Here is an 18,886-nt window from a genome sequence, read left to right on the forward strand (position 1 = left end):
ACTGTCACTACCAGGGTTCGGACCTTCCTCGCTGATGACCAGCGATACTCTATCACTAAGCTATGGTGCTCCGGATGGTAGTCATGAGTCAGTCACGTGTCAAGTTCTGCATAAAGCGTGTGTTCCTCATAGGAACAACCAACTTCATAATTTTAAATAACTAATAATAACGACAGCGACCGAGACGGTACTGTGGAGAGAACTTATCACATCTGGACTTGCTTTTTTTAACGTACCAAGCTAGGCAATAAGGGAATAAGGCAATGAGAATGTTAAAACAGCACTATGAGCCATAAAGTTCACAGCGAAGAGAGCGGAAAGCGATTGAATTCTCACTTGAATGACTCCCGAAGAGATGGTAATATGCAGCCATAAATGTCAAAACTGCGCACTATTTCTTAGATTTTGTTGTTCCTGTTTCCTGCAGTTCTCTTTGCTGAGCTTGTTATTAGTCAGGCATCGAGAAGCAGAGGCGAATCACCTGGGAGGAGACAAACAGCAATGATTGGACGTAGCGATGGCGGGTTGGCTGACGCCAACTATGATGATAGCCAGGCAAACATTACCAATGTGGAATCTCCCGCAAGGGATGTGCAATCTTTCTCATTGCCACTGGAGCAGTATTCGTCATCTCCTGATGACATGATGAAGCAGCTCACCATGCCTGCACACACAGTGACACCATCACCAAGTGAGGGACTACCCGCCAGCGAACGCGCGTCATCAAGTGAATACCTCTCCAAGCGTGGTACGATGCCCAGCGTGGCACCAGCAGCGGCACCACCATCGCCCCAACAGCTGAGAGTATCAGAAAACAAGAAAGAAGCAAACGAATGTATCGTCAACAGACCCTGTACCACCAGTAGTCGCAGTGCGGCTGGCAGCCGCAAAGGCAGCAGCGGCGGCGCTAGCAGGAACACAAGTGGCAGCAGTAGCAGCAGCAGCGGCGGCAGCAGCAGCAGCAGCGGCAGCAGTGACAATGAAAGTGACAGGATAACAATTGCAGATAGATTACACAATCCCAGTCATGGGCATCCTGGTCATCCCAGTCACCACACTCATCCTAGTCACCACATTCATCCCAGTCATCCTGCTCATCGCGCTAGTCCTGCTAATCCCAGTCTTCATCCCAGTCTTCATCCCAATCATCCTGGTGATCACACTCAGCCTGGTTGTCCTAGTTGTCACGTCACAATGGATACAGTTGTTATGCTGCGACTTGATAGTGAGATGATGGACGAAGAATTGAAAGAGATTCTAAAAGAGAATTCTTTCTTGCACGAGGCACTGGCTTTATGCCAGGCAGTCCTGGGGAATCAGCATCGAGTCACAAAACTACATCGGGAGGAGTTAAACTCTATTGGAGCAATGCTGGATGGAGCCAAGAGGAATCTGAAAGAGCTCACCGCAGCCATGGAGAAGCTGCAAAACGAGCGGGATACACAAACGGGTGGAACTGGTGGTGTGCGATCAAGCCAACATAGCTCCCCGAGCCTACAAGCGTCACTTCCTCCACTCAACGCTGAGAAAGCCAGACAACTGCCTTCCAGGTAAGATGGTATACTGGTCCGGTGCATGCGTGTATGGCATAAATTTCATTAAAATACTGGTGTTGGACAGGTTTTGCAGTCATAGCTACACCTAGACCTGTCATATGACTACCCATAAATTTCATATGGCATTCAATTGACCGTAACTTTGGTGTATCTCAATGGATTTGAGTGACATTTTCACCACACACTCTTGCCACTGTGCTGACCCTCTGGACATGATTATAAAGTTCTTGGACCTCACTGACAGGCTTTCCAGGCCGGAAAAATTAAAAAATTCCGGCATAGTGCCGCTGTGTGCGAGCCACCCAGGAGCCAAACAAATGCATTTACAATGTTTTCACTTTTTCCTGCCCATTCTGTCCGTGCGCGGGATCCAAACCTAAAACAAGTCCAGAAGCAGCCCTGGGTCGTGGGACAGGCCCCCCTCCCCCCCCCCCCAACGTGGCCCTGGAATCTGTCACACTGGCACGAGTGGGCGTTCTCTCACAGACTCCCACAGACCGAAGTCAATTTTTGAATTTTTTTAGATTTAGGGTGTGCTAAGTTGATGTGGTTTGGCCATGTTACGAGACATGAAGTTTTCTCCAAGCCCTTCCTGCAAGGATCAACTCCTGGATCTCGACCGAGAGGAAGGCCCGCGACATCATGGATTTCTAACATTAAAAGTTGGACGGGTCTTCCCTTGCATGCTCTCTCTCATGCAGCACACGATAGAGTTGGATTCAGAGACATCATTCACAATTCTCTCGCTGATTAATGCCTCTACGATCACCTTGTCATTATGAGTTATACATACATACATACGAGGTCGTACCTTTGATACATCCAGTCCTGGGACGTCCACAGCAAGACATTTCCACAGCGCTGCACACCAAATCCAGGATACCCTCAAAAATCGGCAAAGACTACCACTCACGTTCCACTACTGCCTAGTAATGAATCCTACCTGACTTCTTGATACGACTCAAACTTGCCAAAGTCACTAAATCAACGTCAACTTCAATAATCAAGCCACATACATATATCTGCAACGTCACGAGGGTGCTGGCAAAAGTCCTGCTGCACGGCGGTAGGCACCGGCGGATTATGCCGGCATAATTGGCAAAATTTGGTGGTTGAAAATTTGGAGCATAATTTGGCATCCTCTCGGAGGTAGGAGCATAACTACACGATTATACCACAGTTCTAGTATGTAGGCTATACAATTGTGTGCAATGCACCTGATCAGTGCTGGTGGTCTGCATATCATGGCAAAGGGTTCGGAGGTCATCCAGATAGTGTTTTCAATGAAAAGCAGGGTAGAAATCATGGCAATACATTACTGTATGCTCGAACTCGTCTTCTTCAACGTTCTTTCTCACACTGATGCAGTACATGTAGCAGAAGATGCGAGTGAATCAGCCTTCATCAGGTATCCCGGGGCGGACGAGATAGTGGCGGGTAGTCCGCAAAACTCCGTGTACATGTAGATCTACATGTACATTACATTTGTACATTATGCATGTTACCAAGTCATGACCAGTCTGGATTTTAGCAGCCATGTTATGACTGCAGGCTACGGATATTGCTCTAGATTGATGTTCATGTATAGTTGATGTTCGGTCATGATGGAAGGAGAAGTGGAGCTACGGGAGAGATGAGCTGATTATTCGCAGGTTGAGGCCCAGGGTGACATCGGATGGACGAGTATGATGATTACGAAGACAGTTGAACATGATAATTTTCAAAGGTAACTCAAACTAATTTGGAAATGAAATAACATTTTTGCTGAAGTACAAAAGAAATCAAGTTATGAATAGAAGAAGTATTTTTTTCTCTTTTCCATGTTGACCTCTTACATGTACATGCATAGACACCTCGGTATGGGGATACTCATGTACATGTATTTTGTTGTACTTATGGCCACTTGCAACTTGCAAGTACGAAAAAAGGCACAATTTCCCGAACTTTGAGGCTCCATAAGTACAACAAAGTGAGTACATATCCCCGGGTTCCAAAGCATAATAATAAATTATGAGGATTTTACGAGCATAATGCGAGAATCCATAAAGGCATAATTCCTTGATTTCGCGAGCATAAACCGCGGGAGCCTACATGGCGGCGGGCAAAGCCCAGGGCAAAGCCCGCCGCCGTGCAGCCCAATACGTGGCTAAAAAACGTGATTTTTGGACTTGGGAGCAAACTTCTGCACACTTTCACGTGTTTCCATGATACGATAGGTTGCGCACGGTCTGCTCACATTCAAATACAGTGCTGCCAAAAAATGAGAGCGTGCAACAAAAAAATCTTTCCTTGCAAGGGCACATTTTCGGCCATAACTCTTGAACGGCTGGTCAAATCGAGACCAAATTTCCAGAGATTTTGCAGCTATTCATGTTCTTTGAACTGATGTAGCACTTGATACGAATTTTGAAATTCGATTTATCAGCGAATGTTTGGGTAGGCTGCTACCTTAAGGTGGCAGCCTGGTCGTAAAATTACTGAAAAATCGAATTTGTAAAGTCATATCGAGTGCTACATCAGTTGTAAGAGAATGAACAGCTGCAAAATCTCTAAAAATCTTGTCCAAAAAAGTCCAAAAATCACGTTAAAAACCATGTTTTGGGCTGCACGGCGGCGGGCTTCGACTTTTGCCAGCACCCTCGTGACGTTGCAGATATGTGGCTTGATTATTGTAGTTGACGTTGATTGAGTGACTTTGGCAAGTTTGAGTCGTGTTAAGGTGGCAGACTACCCAAAATTCGCTGAAAAATCGAATTTGTAAATTCACATTGAGTGCTACGTCAGCTGAAAGAGCTTGAATAGCTGCACATTCTCTGAAAATTGTGTCCCGATCTGACCAGCCGTTCAAGAGTCCAAAAAATCACGTTTTTGAGCCACGTATTGGGATCCCTAAGTCTGGAGACCTTCGGCAGTGCCAAAACTACAGGACAGTGAGCCTCATCAGTCATCCGAGCAAAGTGCTACTGAGGATCTTGCTGAAGCGCCTGCAGCCGCAAGTGGAGGGTTTGCTGGCGGACGAGCAAGCAGGGTTCCGGAAGGGAAGAAGCACAGTGGAGCAAATCTTCAACCTCAGAATGTTAATTGAAAAGTACCGTGACCATCAGCAGGCTGTGTATCATTGCTTCATCGATTTCCGTAAGGCCTTTGATAGGGTTTGGCACAAAGCGCTATTCAAGATTATGAGAGCGCATGGCATCGAAGCAAGAATTGTGGACCTGATTGAAGCGCTTTACGCTACTACTGAAGCTGCCATCGTTGTTGGATCCACTATCACCGACTGGTTCACCACGTCAGTGGGTGTCAGGCAGGGCTGTTTACTCTCGCCTTGTCTGTTCAACGTATTCCTGGAGTACATCATGTCTGACGCTTTGGAGGAGTTTGATGGGTCAGTATGTATCGGCGGCATGTGCGTGACCAACCTACGTTTTGCGGATGATATAGATCTAATCGCATCGTCTGTGGAGGAGCTGATGGACCTGACCGAGCACGTGGATACGAGTGCAACAAGACTAGGCATGCAGATCAATGCTTCCAAGACCAAGTCAATGGCAGCGCCGGAGGGCGGTGGTGATCTGGGGTGCATTCAAGTAGGCAATGAGCGAATAGAAGAGGTATCCCAGTTTAAATACTTAGGTGCCGTAATCACGTCGGATGGCAAGTCCGATGTGGAGATAAGAAGACGCTTAGCACTAGGGAAGCAAAAGATCATTGAGCTTCAATTCATTTGGAAATCGCCATCACTTTCTTTGCCTACTAAATTTCGTTTTGTTAGGTCTATTGTGCTAGCGACTGTTTTATACGGATGCCAATCTTGGACATTATCTGCCTCATCAATGAGAAGAATTTCATCCTTCGAGATGAAATGCTTCCGCCGACTCTTAGGAGTAACATACCACGACCGGCGTACCAACCAATCTATCCTGGAAGAAATCAATGACATCATCGGAGCAAGGATGCGGCTAGCGAACGAAGTCAAGAAATTTAAGTTGATGTGGTTTGGCCATGTTACGAGACATGACGTTTTCTCCAAGCCCTTCCTGCAAGGATCAACTCCTGGATCTCGACCGAGAGGAAGGCCCGCAACATCATGGATTTCTAACATTAAAAGTTGGACGGGTCTTCCCTTGCATGCTCTCTCTCATGCAGCACACGATAGAGATGGATTCAGAGACATCATTCACAATTCTCTCGCTGATTAATGCCTCTACGATCACCTTGTGATTATGAGTTATACATACATACATACATTGGGCTGCACGGCGGCGGGCAAAGCCCGCCGCCGTACAGCAGGACTTTTGCCAGCACCCTCGTGACGTTGCAGATACATGTATGTGGCTTGATTATTGAAGTTGACGTTGATTTAGTGACTTTGGCAAGTTTGAGTCGTGTCAAGAAGTCAGGTAGGATTCAGTACTAGGCAGTAGTGAAACGTGAGTGGTAGTCTTTGCCGGTTTCTGAGGGTATCCTGGATTTGGTGTGCAGCGCTGTGGAAATGGCTTGCTGCGGATGTCCCAGCACTGGATGTTGTATCAAAGGACTTAGGTACGACAGCATCCTGAGCCAGCCACTTGAAACATACAATGGGACTCCACAGGGAGATTCTCTGTCGCCGGTATTGTTTACGATATACCTGGAAGCTGCGTTAAGAGAGGTACGAAACCGTCTACCGCCGCGACCAGACCGAGACGTCCAGCTGCTTCTGCCCGGAGAGTCGGAATATGCAGATGATGTGGACTTCATCAGTACCGACCAAAAGTATCTAAAAAATTGCCTTCCTACAATATCCTCTTCGTTAGCAGAGTGGAACTTGAAGATGAATGAGGGGAAGACGGAACACACCATGATAAGCAGACAAAAGGATCGAATAGAGGAACAGTGGCGACACACAATAAAGCTGGGCTCGATGCTTGGAGTGGATGAGGACATAGGCAGACGAAAGCGGTTGGCTGCAAGCGCACTTCACTGGATGTGGGTGATATGGCTGAGAGGGCAACACATCAGAGAGTCTCTACGAGTGAGTGCGCCTCTATAATAGCTTCATTCTACCAATCCTGCTTTATAACTGTGGCACATGGAGTCTCACGGGGACACAGGAGCGGAAATTGGACTCGTTCCACAGGCAGCAGCTGCAAACAGTAATAGGCATTAAATACCCGCTCATAATAAAGAACACTTCCCTGTATAAACGCACAGAATCTCGCCCCGTGAGCCAAATCATCAGAGATGCTAGATGGAGGCTGTTTGGTCAAGTTCTGCGTTTGGAAGAGGCAGCCCCAGCCAGACGTGCCATGGGAGCTTACTTCTTAGGGGGTAACGGCCCCAGCTTTAGGGGACGCCCAAGAACAACGCTCCCGCGAACGCTCAATAATGATCTCAAAAAGCTGAAAAATAATACCGCCCTAGAGACTGGCGATGACTTGAACATGCTGCAGCAGCTTGCCCAAGACCGTCGACAGTGGCGGGAACTGGTGAAGGCTGTATGTAGCTGCTAATGAAACAATGGACATAATTTATACCTTTTTATATAGATAATGGAGATGACTGCAACAGGCTGCAGCAGCTCGCCCAGGATCGCCATCAGTGGCAGGACCTGGTGAAGGTTGTATGTAGCCGTTAATGCAACAATGGACATAACTTTGCGTTTCCATCTTGTCTTTTTTGCGATTGTGATGCTTGATGTGCACTGTGCTTCCTCGCATTCACTTGCTCCTTCTTGCAGCTTGTCTCTTTCTTTCTGTTTTTTTTGTTTGTTTTGTTTTGACGCTCTGTGTGCATTGCGCTTCCTCGCGCTCACTTGCTCCTTCTAGCGGCTTAAGCGAAGGCTATATGTGAGCTTTATAAGCTCACTGATGCTAACGCGAATAGAGCATAATAATAAATAGGTACGACCTCATAGAACGTGCTTAACCTATCAAAAAAATCAAATATTGACTTGGGTCCGTGGGAGTCTGTGAGAGAAGCCCACTCGTTCCGTTGTGACAGATTCCAGGGCCACGTTGAGGGGCCCTACCCCACCACCCATGGCTGCTTCTGGACTTGTTTTAGGTTTGGGTCCCGCGCACGGACAGAATGGGCACGAAAATGTGAAAAAATGTAAATGCATTTGTTTGGCTCCTGGGTGGCTCGCACACCGTGGCACTATGCCGGAAATTTGAGTTTTTCCGCCCAGAAAACCTGTCAGTGAGGCGCAAGAACTTGTAAATCATGTCCTGAGGGCCAGCATAGTGGCAGGAGTGTGTGGTCAAAATTTCACTCAAATCCATTGAAAAACACCAAAGTTACGGTCAATTGAATGCCATATGAAATTTATGGGTAGGCTGCCCCCTTAAAAGCCACATGTATGTCCAGACTTCTCATATGATCACGGCTGTAGGCAAACCTGTGTCGTGATCCTACATGTACAGTCAATCTTGTCATGGGACATTCTGCAAACACTTGAATGTGATCGCCACAACGATAGCCAGACTTGCGCATGATTGTCATAGTAACAGGTGGACTTGGGCGTGATGACCATAGGGCTGACTGTTGCCTGATGATTATTTGATGGAACCATTGAATTTCAGCTCCGTAGACACCCTACATGGGATGTTATCGGGTGATGATAAGATGTCCTTAGGGGTCGTCCGCAATTATCGAAAGTTTTTTCCAATCCGTAGTAGCTTCGAAAGTGGGTGGGTGGGTCAAGGCCAGTTACGGATTGAAAAACTTCCGAAATGACACGTGCGCGTGCCACGTGTACGTCTACGTGTAGCCCATGTTTTCCACGTGCGGCTGCACGCGAAGTGTCTACTACAAATATTTTTGTAGTTCTGGCAGTTTCTGCGCCCCGGCGCGCGCTTCCTTGGCTGCTCCTGGGCCGGGGATCATAAAGTTCGGCGCATTCGACGGCGAGTCGACACTTTCTATTTCTGAGTTTTACTGTCTCCTTCGTCCATAGTACCGTCTTCCATGCACTCCTTTGAAGTCCTTCCGTCTAGCGCTGGCGCTGACGACTGTTATTGACTATGTCCAGACAGGCGACGTTGTTTGGAAAGGCGGTGAAGAAGCAGCCCTTTTTCAAAACCGCTGGTGACTCTGATTGTGTGTCCATCAATAATATTTTATTACGGACTGGTGGGGGGGGGTGGGTGAGGAAAAATTTGAAGCTACTACGGATTGGAAAAAACTTTCGATTATTGCGGACGACCCCTCCTTACTGGGACAATGTTCTGTGTCTGTGCTGGAACATCTGCCTTCTGCTCCAATGTGGGGGCACGCACTAGGTCACAGCCATATCCAGCATCACGGTCGGCTTACAAGCAACTTCCGCGCGCTCTTTCAGCATCCCCGCAAAGATCGTATTTGCGAGAGAGAATCAGCACACCACCGCCACTGCAAGCCCTTAACTATGAGAGTGAAGACGATCACAGTCATATGTATTCTAGAGGTGACGCTGTGTCTCCACCGTCGCAGGCGCGCCGAGCACCAATCTCCATGCAGTTGCCAGCGCCATCACCACCTGCAGCTCACCGGCCACACTTGTCATTGGTGCCATCCGCAACCATGGATTATTGCGAACGTGTTAGCCCAGTGCATACCATTGATGAGGTTAGCAATGTGTGGGGGAAATGTCAGAAATAGATTCAGGGCATCTTCAGGCACAAGGTTGTTTTCTCATTTCCCCTCTTTGATAGATGCATATCTGTAGGAGCATATCATCTCAGTTTCCCTCTACAGCTACATCAAAGTGTTATTCGAAGGTTGAGGTATGAAAAAATGTAAACAAAAAACATTGCAGGACACATGGGCGCAAGTTATGAGTAACTGCCCACCACTGTGACAAGTGAATAGAGCGGTCAGAATATGTGATAACTTGGCACAAAACTGCCAAACTACGAAAGACATTCAACGATTTGACAGCTACCGCCAACACATCTCTTATACGCAAAACAACAGCCTTAACACTTGGAAGGCTCATAGTTATGAGTTCGGGTAGGAACAAAGAGGGGAAGGTGAGCACAACGAAAATGTGCAAATGCTAAATTTTCATCGTGCAACAAGGAATAAACAAGGTAGATGAATAGCAGCATTTTGGCTCTCAATTGTCCCTAAGCCTTGAGTTCAGGTGTTGTTCAAACTTCGTTATGGAACATATGGCACCCTACCTGTATTCCGAATGGAAAACATTCTGAGAAGAAGTTTGTTGTTCTAGAAAAAACAAGAAAGAAATTGGTCATTCCCCATCTACTCCCACACAAAGTCTATCTCTCTCACGTCACAGGTAGGCCCTATTCTGGGCAAGATCATCATGATACCAAATAGTTTGAAAACTTTAAGCTATTTCAACTCGGGAACAGCTGTTCCCGTCAACATGGAACATTCACAGTTCGGAAAGAGTCACACCCACACCCAAGCACCCATACACATGTGCGCGAACACACACACACACACACACACACACACACGCACACACACACACACGTACACACACACAAACACACACACACACACAACAACAACGACGACGACGACGACGACGAGAACCTTACAAGGTGTTTACTGTGGTGATATGTGTTGCTGCAGGTTCCACTGGAAGTTCAGAGAGAGCTGCGTGAGTTTGCTGCAAAGTTCAAGGAGAGGCGTTTATCACTGCGTCTAACACAAGCGGAAGTTGGTCAGACTAGTATCGGTCAAATAGGCACGCCAGACTTTGGTCAGAGCACTATTTCTCGTTTCGAAAAACTGACGCTCAGCTACGAGAATATGATGAAGTTGCGTCCTTACATTGAAAGGTGGATGTCGCTAAGCGACCATGAGGTATTGTCAATTTGTTCTCCTGCAACCGCTGCCATTAGCTCATCAGCCGCCAGTGGCCGAGTCAATGCTGAAAATAACAATCCTGCCGCCAATAGAAGTGACATGGACATGGCACAGTCCAGTGTTGTCCCCACTGCTGTTGCTCCACAAGATCTGCAGCCTGCTGGCAGCATTGCGAATCAAGTTCAGCCCAAGAATGTCATCCCCGTGACGGCTGGTACCCATGTGTGCGCTATGCCAGTTCAGGCTGCCCATGACCCCGAATCCCATCATGGTCAGCTCCATCGCCACCAGCACCTGAAATACCAGCATCACAAGGAACAACAGCAGAATTACCAGCAGCATCACCACCAGCACCACCCACACCCAGTTCACAACTCTCGCGAAGCAGCAGCAGAAGCACAGCAATCGGTTGTAATGGAAGGCATGCACATAGCCGCTCCAGGATACAGCACAGACTACGCGCAGCAACCGGTTGTAATGGAAGGCATGCATATCGCAGCTCCAGGATACAGCACAGACTACGCGCAGCAACCATTTGTAATGGAAGGCATGCATATTGCAGCTCCAGGATACAGCACATACTACGCAAAGGCCCGTCATCAACCGCAGAACCCTCATTCCCATCATGCACAGCCCAGTTCTAGCAATCCTCACCCCGTCACATATTATAGATCTGGACAAGGCGTGCTGACGGCTGATGGGCATTCAGCTCGCATGATCCCAGTGGCTGATATCCGGACACCATCAAACAGCATGCTGACAATACCAGCTCATCGCAAAAAAAAGCGTCGTCTCGTGCTGGATCAAGACCGAAGAAAATATTTGGAGGAGAGCTTCGGAGTGCAGCCAAGACCATTGCCAGAAGATCTCCGCCGAATTGCTCACATGCTCAATCTGGAGAAGGAGGAGGTCCGAGTGTGGTTCTGCAATCGGCGTCAGAAGGAGAAACAACTTACAGGGGCCGGCCCTCAAAGCAGGCATCAATCTGCTCATATGGATCTCGAGCCCTATGATGGTAATGTTGGAGGAGATGGAGCTGGAGGTGCTGAAAATACACCCGGTACCCTGTTAAGTCACAGCTGCGATACACACCACTCTCCTGAGGCATAATAATTATTATGAAGTTGGAGTGAATGAAGATGATCTGAACAGCACACATGACATCGACAAGGATGACTACTACTATGACTAACTAGTCCAAGTGCAGTCCCCACCTGGTGGTGCTGGCCAGGTTGGAGTTGCTTCCAGTGGTCTAGCACAGCATACACACGTCCGTAATCAACGCCACGCTGACCAACTGGCCAGAGAAAAACTTGGTGCTGAGGAAAGCCATCCCTATGGGAGCCTATATGTCCTGTATATAGCTGAGTTTAAATAACTCGGGCTTTTACTCGCCTGGATCGCAAAAAGTATTGGCTATCCGACTCAAAGAGAAAATAACTTACGCAGCAGCAGCAGCGCAGCAACCGGTTGCTGGCATGTACTTGGCAGCTCCAGGATACAGTACAGGCAACGCAAATGCCTATCATCAACTGAAGAAATCTCATTCCCATCATGCACAGCCCAGTTCTAGCAATCCTCACGCAGCCATCATACATGTATACGATGGCTCTGGACAAGGCGAGCTGACGGCTTATGGGCATGGCAAAAGCAGAAACGACTGGAAGGGGCTGGCCGCTAAAGCAGGAAATCTGCCCTTATGGGTCACACCATCGCCACACTGTACAATGCGACGATGGCAATTGTTACCGCACTTACACTATTCCAGTAATTTTGCACTCACCACAGTTACCCATACATCGCCACATTGTACAGTGCTATCTTTGCTGAATGTCCCATCATATCCTCACCCATATAATATTTTATCACTTCCCAGGGTAGTATACTCTTATCAATGATATGTTACTTTCTTACTGGTATCCTTGTGTTTGTCACTCCAAAGCTTTTAAATCTTATTGCTATTGCTATTGCTATTTTTGATTTTATCTTCAGTCACGAGTTTCCATTGATAATTATTGTGACGAGAAAACGTTCTGTAACAATATATTTGTTGCTAAGATTTTGATGTGAATGCGCCTATAGTTTTAGTCATTGCATTTATATTTATAGGGTGGCTTTATTAAAATTAATTTAGTTGTGTGTCTCATCTGGATTATGAAGCATCCCGCTCCGGGACACATTCAAATATCGACGATATACCGTCGATGGACTAAAACGTTCGTAACTCACTCGAAACTTGACGGATTTCCACGATCGAAATATCTGGGAAGAAGCCGAAGAGCTCAGCTTTGCAATGCAACAATCGCCGAAGAGCCACGATGTCGCGTAGCAGAGATATCGCGCTCGACATTTCAGTCACGGCAAAAGTCGGACTTTTTCTCAAGTGACTGGACTTGAGTGAGGGATTTCTATGCGATTTGAGCGCACCGCTCATGGGTCGGATTTCAGTTGCCAGCACTGTAAAGGGCGTCGGAAGGTAATTTGGTTGGTTGGTTGGTTGGTATATTTTATTTTTACTTCGCCAGAATGAACAGGCATTGCTGCCTTGCCTTTTTGCCTGGACAAGTGGATTGTCCAAGCTCTCACAAAAAGACGAAGAAAGGAAGAAATATTACATGAGAGTGTTAAGCATTCAATTTTATAAGAGAAAATTCCATGAGAGTGTGACGCATGGAGAGAGGGAGAGAGGGAGAGAGGGAGAGAGGGAGTGAGGGAGAGAGGGAGAGAGGGAGAGAGGGAGAGAGGGAAAGAGGGAGAGGGAGAGGGAGATCCAATGCCTCGTGTAAGACAGAATTCTCGCATCGACGCTCTAGCAATTGCTTGTCCTTCATCTGCAGCATCGCTCCGCTAGAGTTCGACTCCTCCGGATGTAGTTTTGTGACTCGAAGGTGAGTCCCCAGCGCTGCTTGGCATGAACCAAATGCCTCGTGTAAGACGGAATTCTCGTTTCGAAACTGTACCAATTGCTTGTCCTTCATCTGCAGAATCTCAATGTTGACTTGACAACTACAAGGACAACTAGGCGGAGTGTGATGACCAGGGTGACTGGGATGACTGGGATGAATACCGGGATTGAGTGGGATGACTGTGAACAGCAAATCTACAATGATGCATGTACAATCTATTATACAACTAATCTGCTAGAAAGAGACTTAACACAAGCAGGTACAGTAATAGCAAGAGAGCTAAATCAGAAAACAAAATCCGTTGAAGAGTAACCGTAATCAAATCTGAAATCGAGCCCTTCAGCGACACAATAGCATTGAAGGCAGCGATATAATTCTTCGCATTCAACATCAGTGAAGCACCGTCAAAACCGGTGAATGGGGGCTGATGGTATTATTGTTGTCGTTGTTATTGGCAAGTGATTAATATTACGATCATAATTATTTTCTGCAAATGGGTGCTTCAACTAATAGTTCGAACCATGGGCATTCGCATTATTATTAACTGGTTTGAGGGAAAGAGACAAACGGGAAAAGTCTGAAGAAAAAATTGACTGTCACCACCAGGACTCGAACCAGGGACCTTCGCTTGCAGCCAGCGATGCTCTAACCACTGAGCTATGGTGTAGTCGACATCCCAGCAGAGGCCGTTCAACATTTTCTTCAGACTTCGTAACTTTATTATTATTATTATTTGAGGGATTCCCCAAAGGCCGAAGTCTAAATCAAGGGGTCTCCGAGAATTTAATATGCGTGTACAATACGTGTACAATACGGTGCAATTTTTAAAAGGAAGAAAATTTAAGATAAAAAGATTAATGTGAAAAGGTCAATTAAGAAGTCTGAGTAGAAGCAAGCGAAAAGGGTACTGGTAAAGAAGAGGGGTAATCAGGAAGTGAGGAAACCTCGAGGATGGAATCTATACCTGTGGAATTGGGAATTAACGTGCCCCCGGCTAAATACACCACGGGTTTCATATACTCTAATCTCGGTAGGCAGGGAGTTCCACGTGGTGATCATGGAATGTAGTAGAGTGGAGCGGAAACAGGGACCAGTGTGAGTGGGCAGGAGGTAAAAGTGAGGACGTCGTGCACTCTTGGATATAACTATGTTGAAATTATTGAGAGTTTCCGGGTATTGGCGGGTGAAATGGTAAAACAGTTTGAGGCAATGTATGTGCCGCCACCACGCAAGACTTTCCCATTCAACAGCTTCAAACACGTTCTCCATGCCATGAGGAATGGGCACTTTCCGACAATGTAAATACTGCCTGGCCACGCGTGCTTGCAATCGTTCCAAAGTGTTAATATTCCCTGCGGTCCGTTTGTTATTCCACAGAGGTGAAGCATACTCGATGGAGGGACGGACGTATCCTTTGTAGAGGCGGGCAACGAGAGCAGGGGTCAGATTGCGTGACATGTAGGATAGCAGAACAACGCGACGACGAAAGTTGGAGGTGACAATATTGATATGGGTCTGGAAGAACAGGCGGGGATCCAGGGTGATTCCTAGATGGTGGTGGGTAGTCGAGGGACATAGGTCTGCAGCATCCACACGCAGTGCTGGGGCAGGTGTCTGGGCGGGGTCAAGTTTGCCGAATACAACACGCACGGATTTAGCGGCATTAAACCTGCCACCAAATGTTGCAGCCCAGTCCATCACCAGGTTCACTGCTGACTGGAGCTGTTGAGGTGCTGCTGCTGGTGGTCGGGATAACCCGAGCGATAGGGGCGAGGGGGAAAGGTCTTCACCAACTTTGACCTGTAACTGGCGAGCCTCAAGGTAACCTGCAAACCAATAGAAATCGACTGGAGTCTGACATTACGTGGCATCGTATGGGAGTGTTGCAGCATGCAGTACTTTCACGGAATACATCACTCACTGGACACCATTCACTGGGAAGTATTCCTTAAAGTTTGAGGGAAAGCTGCAAAGGGCAAAAGTCTGAAGACAAGTTGACTGTCACTACCAGGGTTCGGACCTTCCTCGCTGATGACCAGCGATACTCTATCACTAAGCTATGGTGCTCCGGATGGTAGTCATGAGTCAGTCACTTGTCAAGTTCTGCATAAAGCGTGTGTTCCTCATAGGAACAACCAACTTCAGAAATTTAAATAACTAATAATAACGACAGCGACCGAGACGGTACTGTGGAGAGAACTTCTCACATCTGGACTTGATTTTTTTAACGTACCAAGCTAGGCAATAAGGGAATAAGGCAATGAGAATGTTAAAACAACACTATGAGCCATAAGGTTCACAGCGAAGAGTGCGGAAAGCGATTGAATTCTCACTTGAATGACTCCCGAAGAGATGGTAATATGCAGCCATAAATGTCAAAACTGCGCATTATTTCTTAGATTTTGTTGTTCCTGTTTCCTGCAGTTCTCTTTGCTGAGCTTGTTATTAGTCAGGCATCGAGAAGCAGAGGCTAATCACCTGGGAAGAGACAAACAGCAATGATTGGACGTAGCGATGGCGGGTTGGCTGACGCCAACTATGATGATAGCCAGGCAAACATTACCAATGTGGAATCTCCCGCAAGGGATGTGCAATCTTTCTCATTGCCACTGGAGCAGTATTTGTCATCTCCTGATGACATGATCAAGCAGCCCACCATGCCTGCACACACAGTGACACCATCACCAAGTGAGGGACTACCCGCCAGAGAACGCGCGTCATCAAGTGAATACCTCTCCAAGCGTGGTACGATGCCCAGCGTGGCACCAGCAGCGGCACCACCATCGCCCCAACAGCTGAGAGTATCAGAAAACAAGAAAAAAGCAAACGAATGTATCGTCAACAGACCCTGTACCACCAGTAGTCGCAGTACGGCTGGCAGCCGCAAAGGCAGCAGCGGCGGCGCTAGCAGGAACACAAGTGGCAGCAGTAGCAGCAGCAGCGGCGGCAGCAGCAGCAGCAGCGGCAGCAGTGACAATGAAAGTGACACTATAACATCTGCAGCTAGACTACACAACCCCAGTCATGGGCATCCTGGTCATCCCAGTCACCACACTCATCCTAGTCACCACATTCATCCCAGTCATCCTGCTCATCGCGCTAATCCTGCTAATCCCAGTCTTCATCCCAGTCTTCATCCCAATCATCCTGGTCATCACACTCAGCCTGGTTGTCCTAGTTGTCACGTCACAATGGATACAGTTGTTATGCTGCGACTTGATAGTGAGATGATGGACGAAGAATTGAAAGAGATTCTAAAAGAGAATTCTTTCTTGCACGAGGCACTGGCTTTATGCCAGGCAGTCCTGGGGAATCAGCATCGAGTCACAAAACTACATCGGGAGGAGTTAAACTCTATTGGAGCAATGCTGGATGGAGCCAAGAGGAATCTGGAGGAGCTCACCGCAGCCATGGAGAAGCTGCAAAACGAGCAGGATACACAAACGGGTGGAACTGGTGGTGTGCGAACAAGCCAACATGGCTCCCTTAGCCTACAAGCGTCACTTCCTCCACTCAACGCTGAGAAAGCCAGACAACTGCCTTCCAGGTAAGATGGTATACTGGTCCGGTGCTTGCGTGTATGGCATAAATTTCATTAAAATACTGGTGTTGGACAGGTTTTGCAGTCATAGCTACACCTAGACCTGTCATATGACTACCCATAAATTTCATATGGCATTCAATTGACCGTAACTTTGGTGTCTCTCAATGGATTTGAGTGACATTTTCACCACACACTCTTGCCACTATGCTGACCCTCTGGACATGATTATAAAGTTCTTGGACCTCACTGACAGGCTTTCCAGGCCAGAAAAATTAAAAAATTCCGGCATAGTGCCACTGTGTGCGAGCCACCCAGGAGCCAAACAAATGCATTTACAATTTTTTCACTTTTTCCTGCCCATTCTGTCCGTGCGCGGGATCCAAACCTAAAACAAGTCCAGAAGCAGCCCTGGGTCGTGGGACAGGCCCCCCTCCCCCCCCTCCCCCCCCCCCCAACGTGGCCCTGGAATCTGTCACACTGGCACGAGTGGGCGTTCTCTCACAGACTCCCACAGACCGAAGTCAATTTTTGAATTTTTTTAGATTTAGGGTGTGCTAATTTGATGTGGTTTGGCCATGTTACGAGACATGAAGTTTTCTCCAAGCCCTTCCTGCAAGGATCAACTCCTGAATCTCGACCGAGAGGAAGGCCCGCGACATCATGGATTTCTAACATTAAAAGTTGGACGGGTCTTCCCTTGCATGCTCTCTCTCATGCAGCACACGATAGAGTTGGATTCAGAGACATCATTCACAATTCTCTCGCTGATTAATGCCTCTACGATCACCTTGTCATTATGAGTTATACATACATACATACGAGGTCGTATCTTTGATACAACATCCAGTCCTGGGACGTCCACAGCAAGACATTTCCACAGCGCTGCACACCAAATCCAGGATACCCTCAAAAATCGGCAAAGACTACCACTCACGTTCCACTACTGCCTAGTACTGAATCCTACCTGACTTCTTGATACGACCCAAACTTGCCAAAGTCACTAAATCAACGTCAACTTCAATAATCAAGCCACATACATATATCTGCAACGTCACGAGGGTGCTGGCAAAAGTCCTGCTGCACGGCGGTAGGCACCGGCGGATTATGCCGGCATAATTGGCAAAATTTGGTGGTTGAAAATTTGGAGCATAATTTGGCATCCTCTCGGAGGTAGGAGCATAACTACACGATTATACCACAGTTCTAGTATGTAGGCTATACAATTGTGTGCAATGCACCTGATCAGTGCTGGTGGTCTGCATATCATGGCAAAGGGTTCGGAGGTCATCCAGATAGTGTTTTCAATGAAAAGCAGGGAAGAAATCATGGCAATACATTATTGTATGCTCGAACTCGTCTTCTTCAACGTTCTTTCTCACACTGATACAGTACATGTAGCAGAAGATGCGAGTGAATCAGCCTTCATCAGGTATCCCGGGGCGGACGAGATAGTGGCGGGTAGTCCGCAAAACTCCGTGTACATGTAGATCTACATGTACATTACATTTGTACATTATGCATGTTACCAAGTCATGACCAGTCTGGATTTTAGCAGCCATGTTATGACTGCAGGCTACGGATATTGCTCTAGATTGATGTTCATGTATAGTTGATGTTCGGTCATGATGGAAGGAGAAGTGGAGCTACGGGAGAGATGAGCTGATTATTCGCAGGTTGAGGCCCAGGGTGACATCGGATGGACGAGTATGATGATTACGAAGACAGTTGAACATGATAATTTTCAAAGGTAACTCAAACTAATTTGGAAATGAAATAACATTTTTACTGAAGTACAAAAGAAAGTTATGAATAGAAGAAGTATTTTTTCTCTTTTCCATGTTGACCTCTTACATGTACATGCATAGACACCTCGGTATGGGGATACTCATGTACATGTATTTTGTTGTACTTATGGCCACTTGCAACTTGCAAGTACGAAAAAAGGCACAATTTCCCGAACTTTGAGGCTCCATAAGTACAACAAAGTGAGTACATATCCCCGGGTTCCAAAGCATAATAATAAATTATGAGGATTTTACGAGCATAATGCGAGAATCCATAAAGGCATAATTCCTTGATTT

The 18,886-nt window shown here is 47.0% G+C and overlaps 1 protein-coding gene across 1 annotated transcript; it reads left to right on the plus strand.

The window, feature by feature from the left end:
- Positions 1 to 450: 450 nt before the first annotated feature.
- On the plus strand, positions 451 to 12,591 carry LOC135807061 (protein nubbin-like). Its single transcript, XM_065321144.1, has 3 exons — positions 451 to 1,550; positions 8,819 to 9,143; positions 10,119 to 12,591. The coding sequence occupies exons 1-3, from the start codon at positions 502 to 504 to the stop codon at positions 11,463 to 11,465; spliced, it is 2,721 nt and encodes a 906-aa protein (XP_065177216.1). The 5' UTR covers positions 451 to 501; the 3' UTR covers positions 11,466 to 12,591.
- Positions 12,592 to 18,886: the final 6,295 nt, after the last annotated feature.

Source organism: Sycon ciliatum, chromosome 1, assembly GCF_964019385.1.
Source record: "Sycon ciliatum chromosome 1, ocSycCili1.1, whole genome shotgun sequence".
NCBI lineage: Eukaryota > Metazoa > Porifera > Calcarea > Leucosolenida > Sycettidae > Sycon > Sycon ciliatum.

Bases quoted from the DNA above. Each gene is read 5' to 3' on its own strand.
- LOC135807061 (XM_065321144.1), top strand. From the start codon at position 502: ATGATTGGACGTAGCGATGGCGGGTTGGCTGACGCCAACTATGATGAT. The intron at 1,551-8,818 runs GTAAGATGGTAT...GGCACGCACTAG, and splicing joins GCCAGACAACTGCCTTCCAG to GTCACAGCCATATCCAGCAT. The intron at 9,144-10,118 runs GTTAGCAATGTG...GTGTTGCTGCAG, and splicing joins CAGTGCATACCATTGATGAG to GTTCCACTGGAAGTTCAGAG.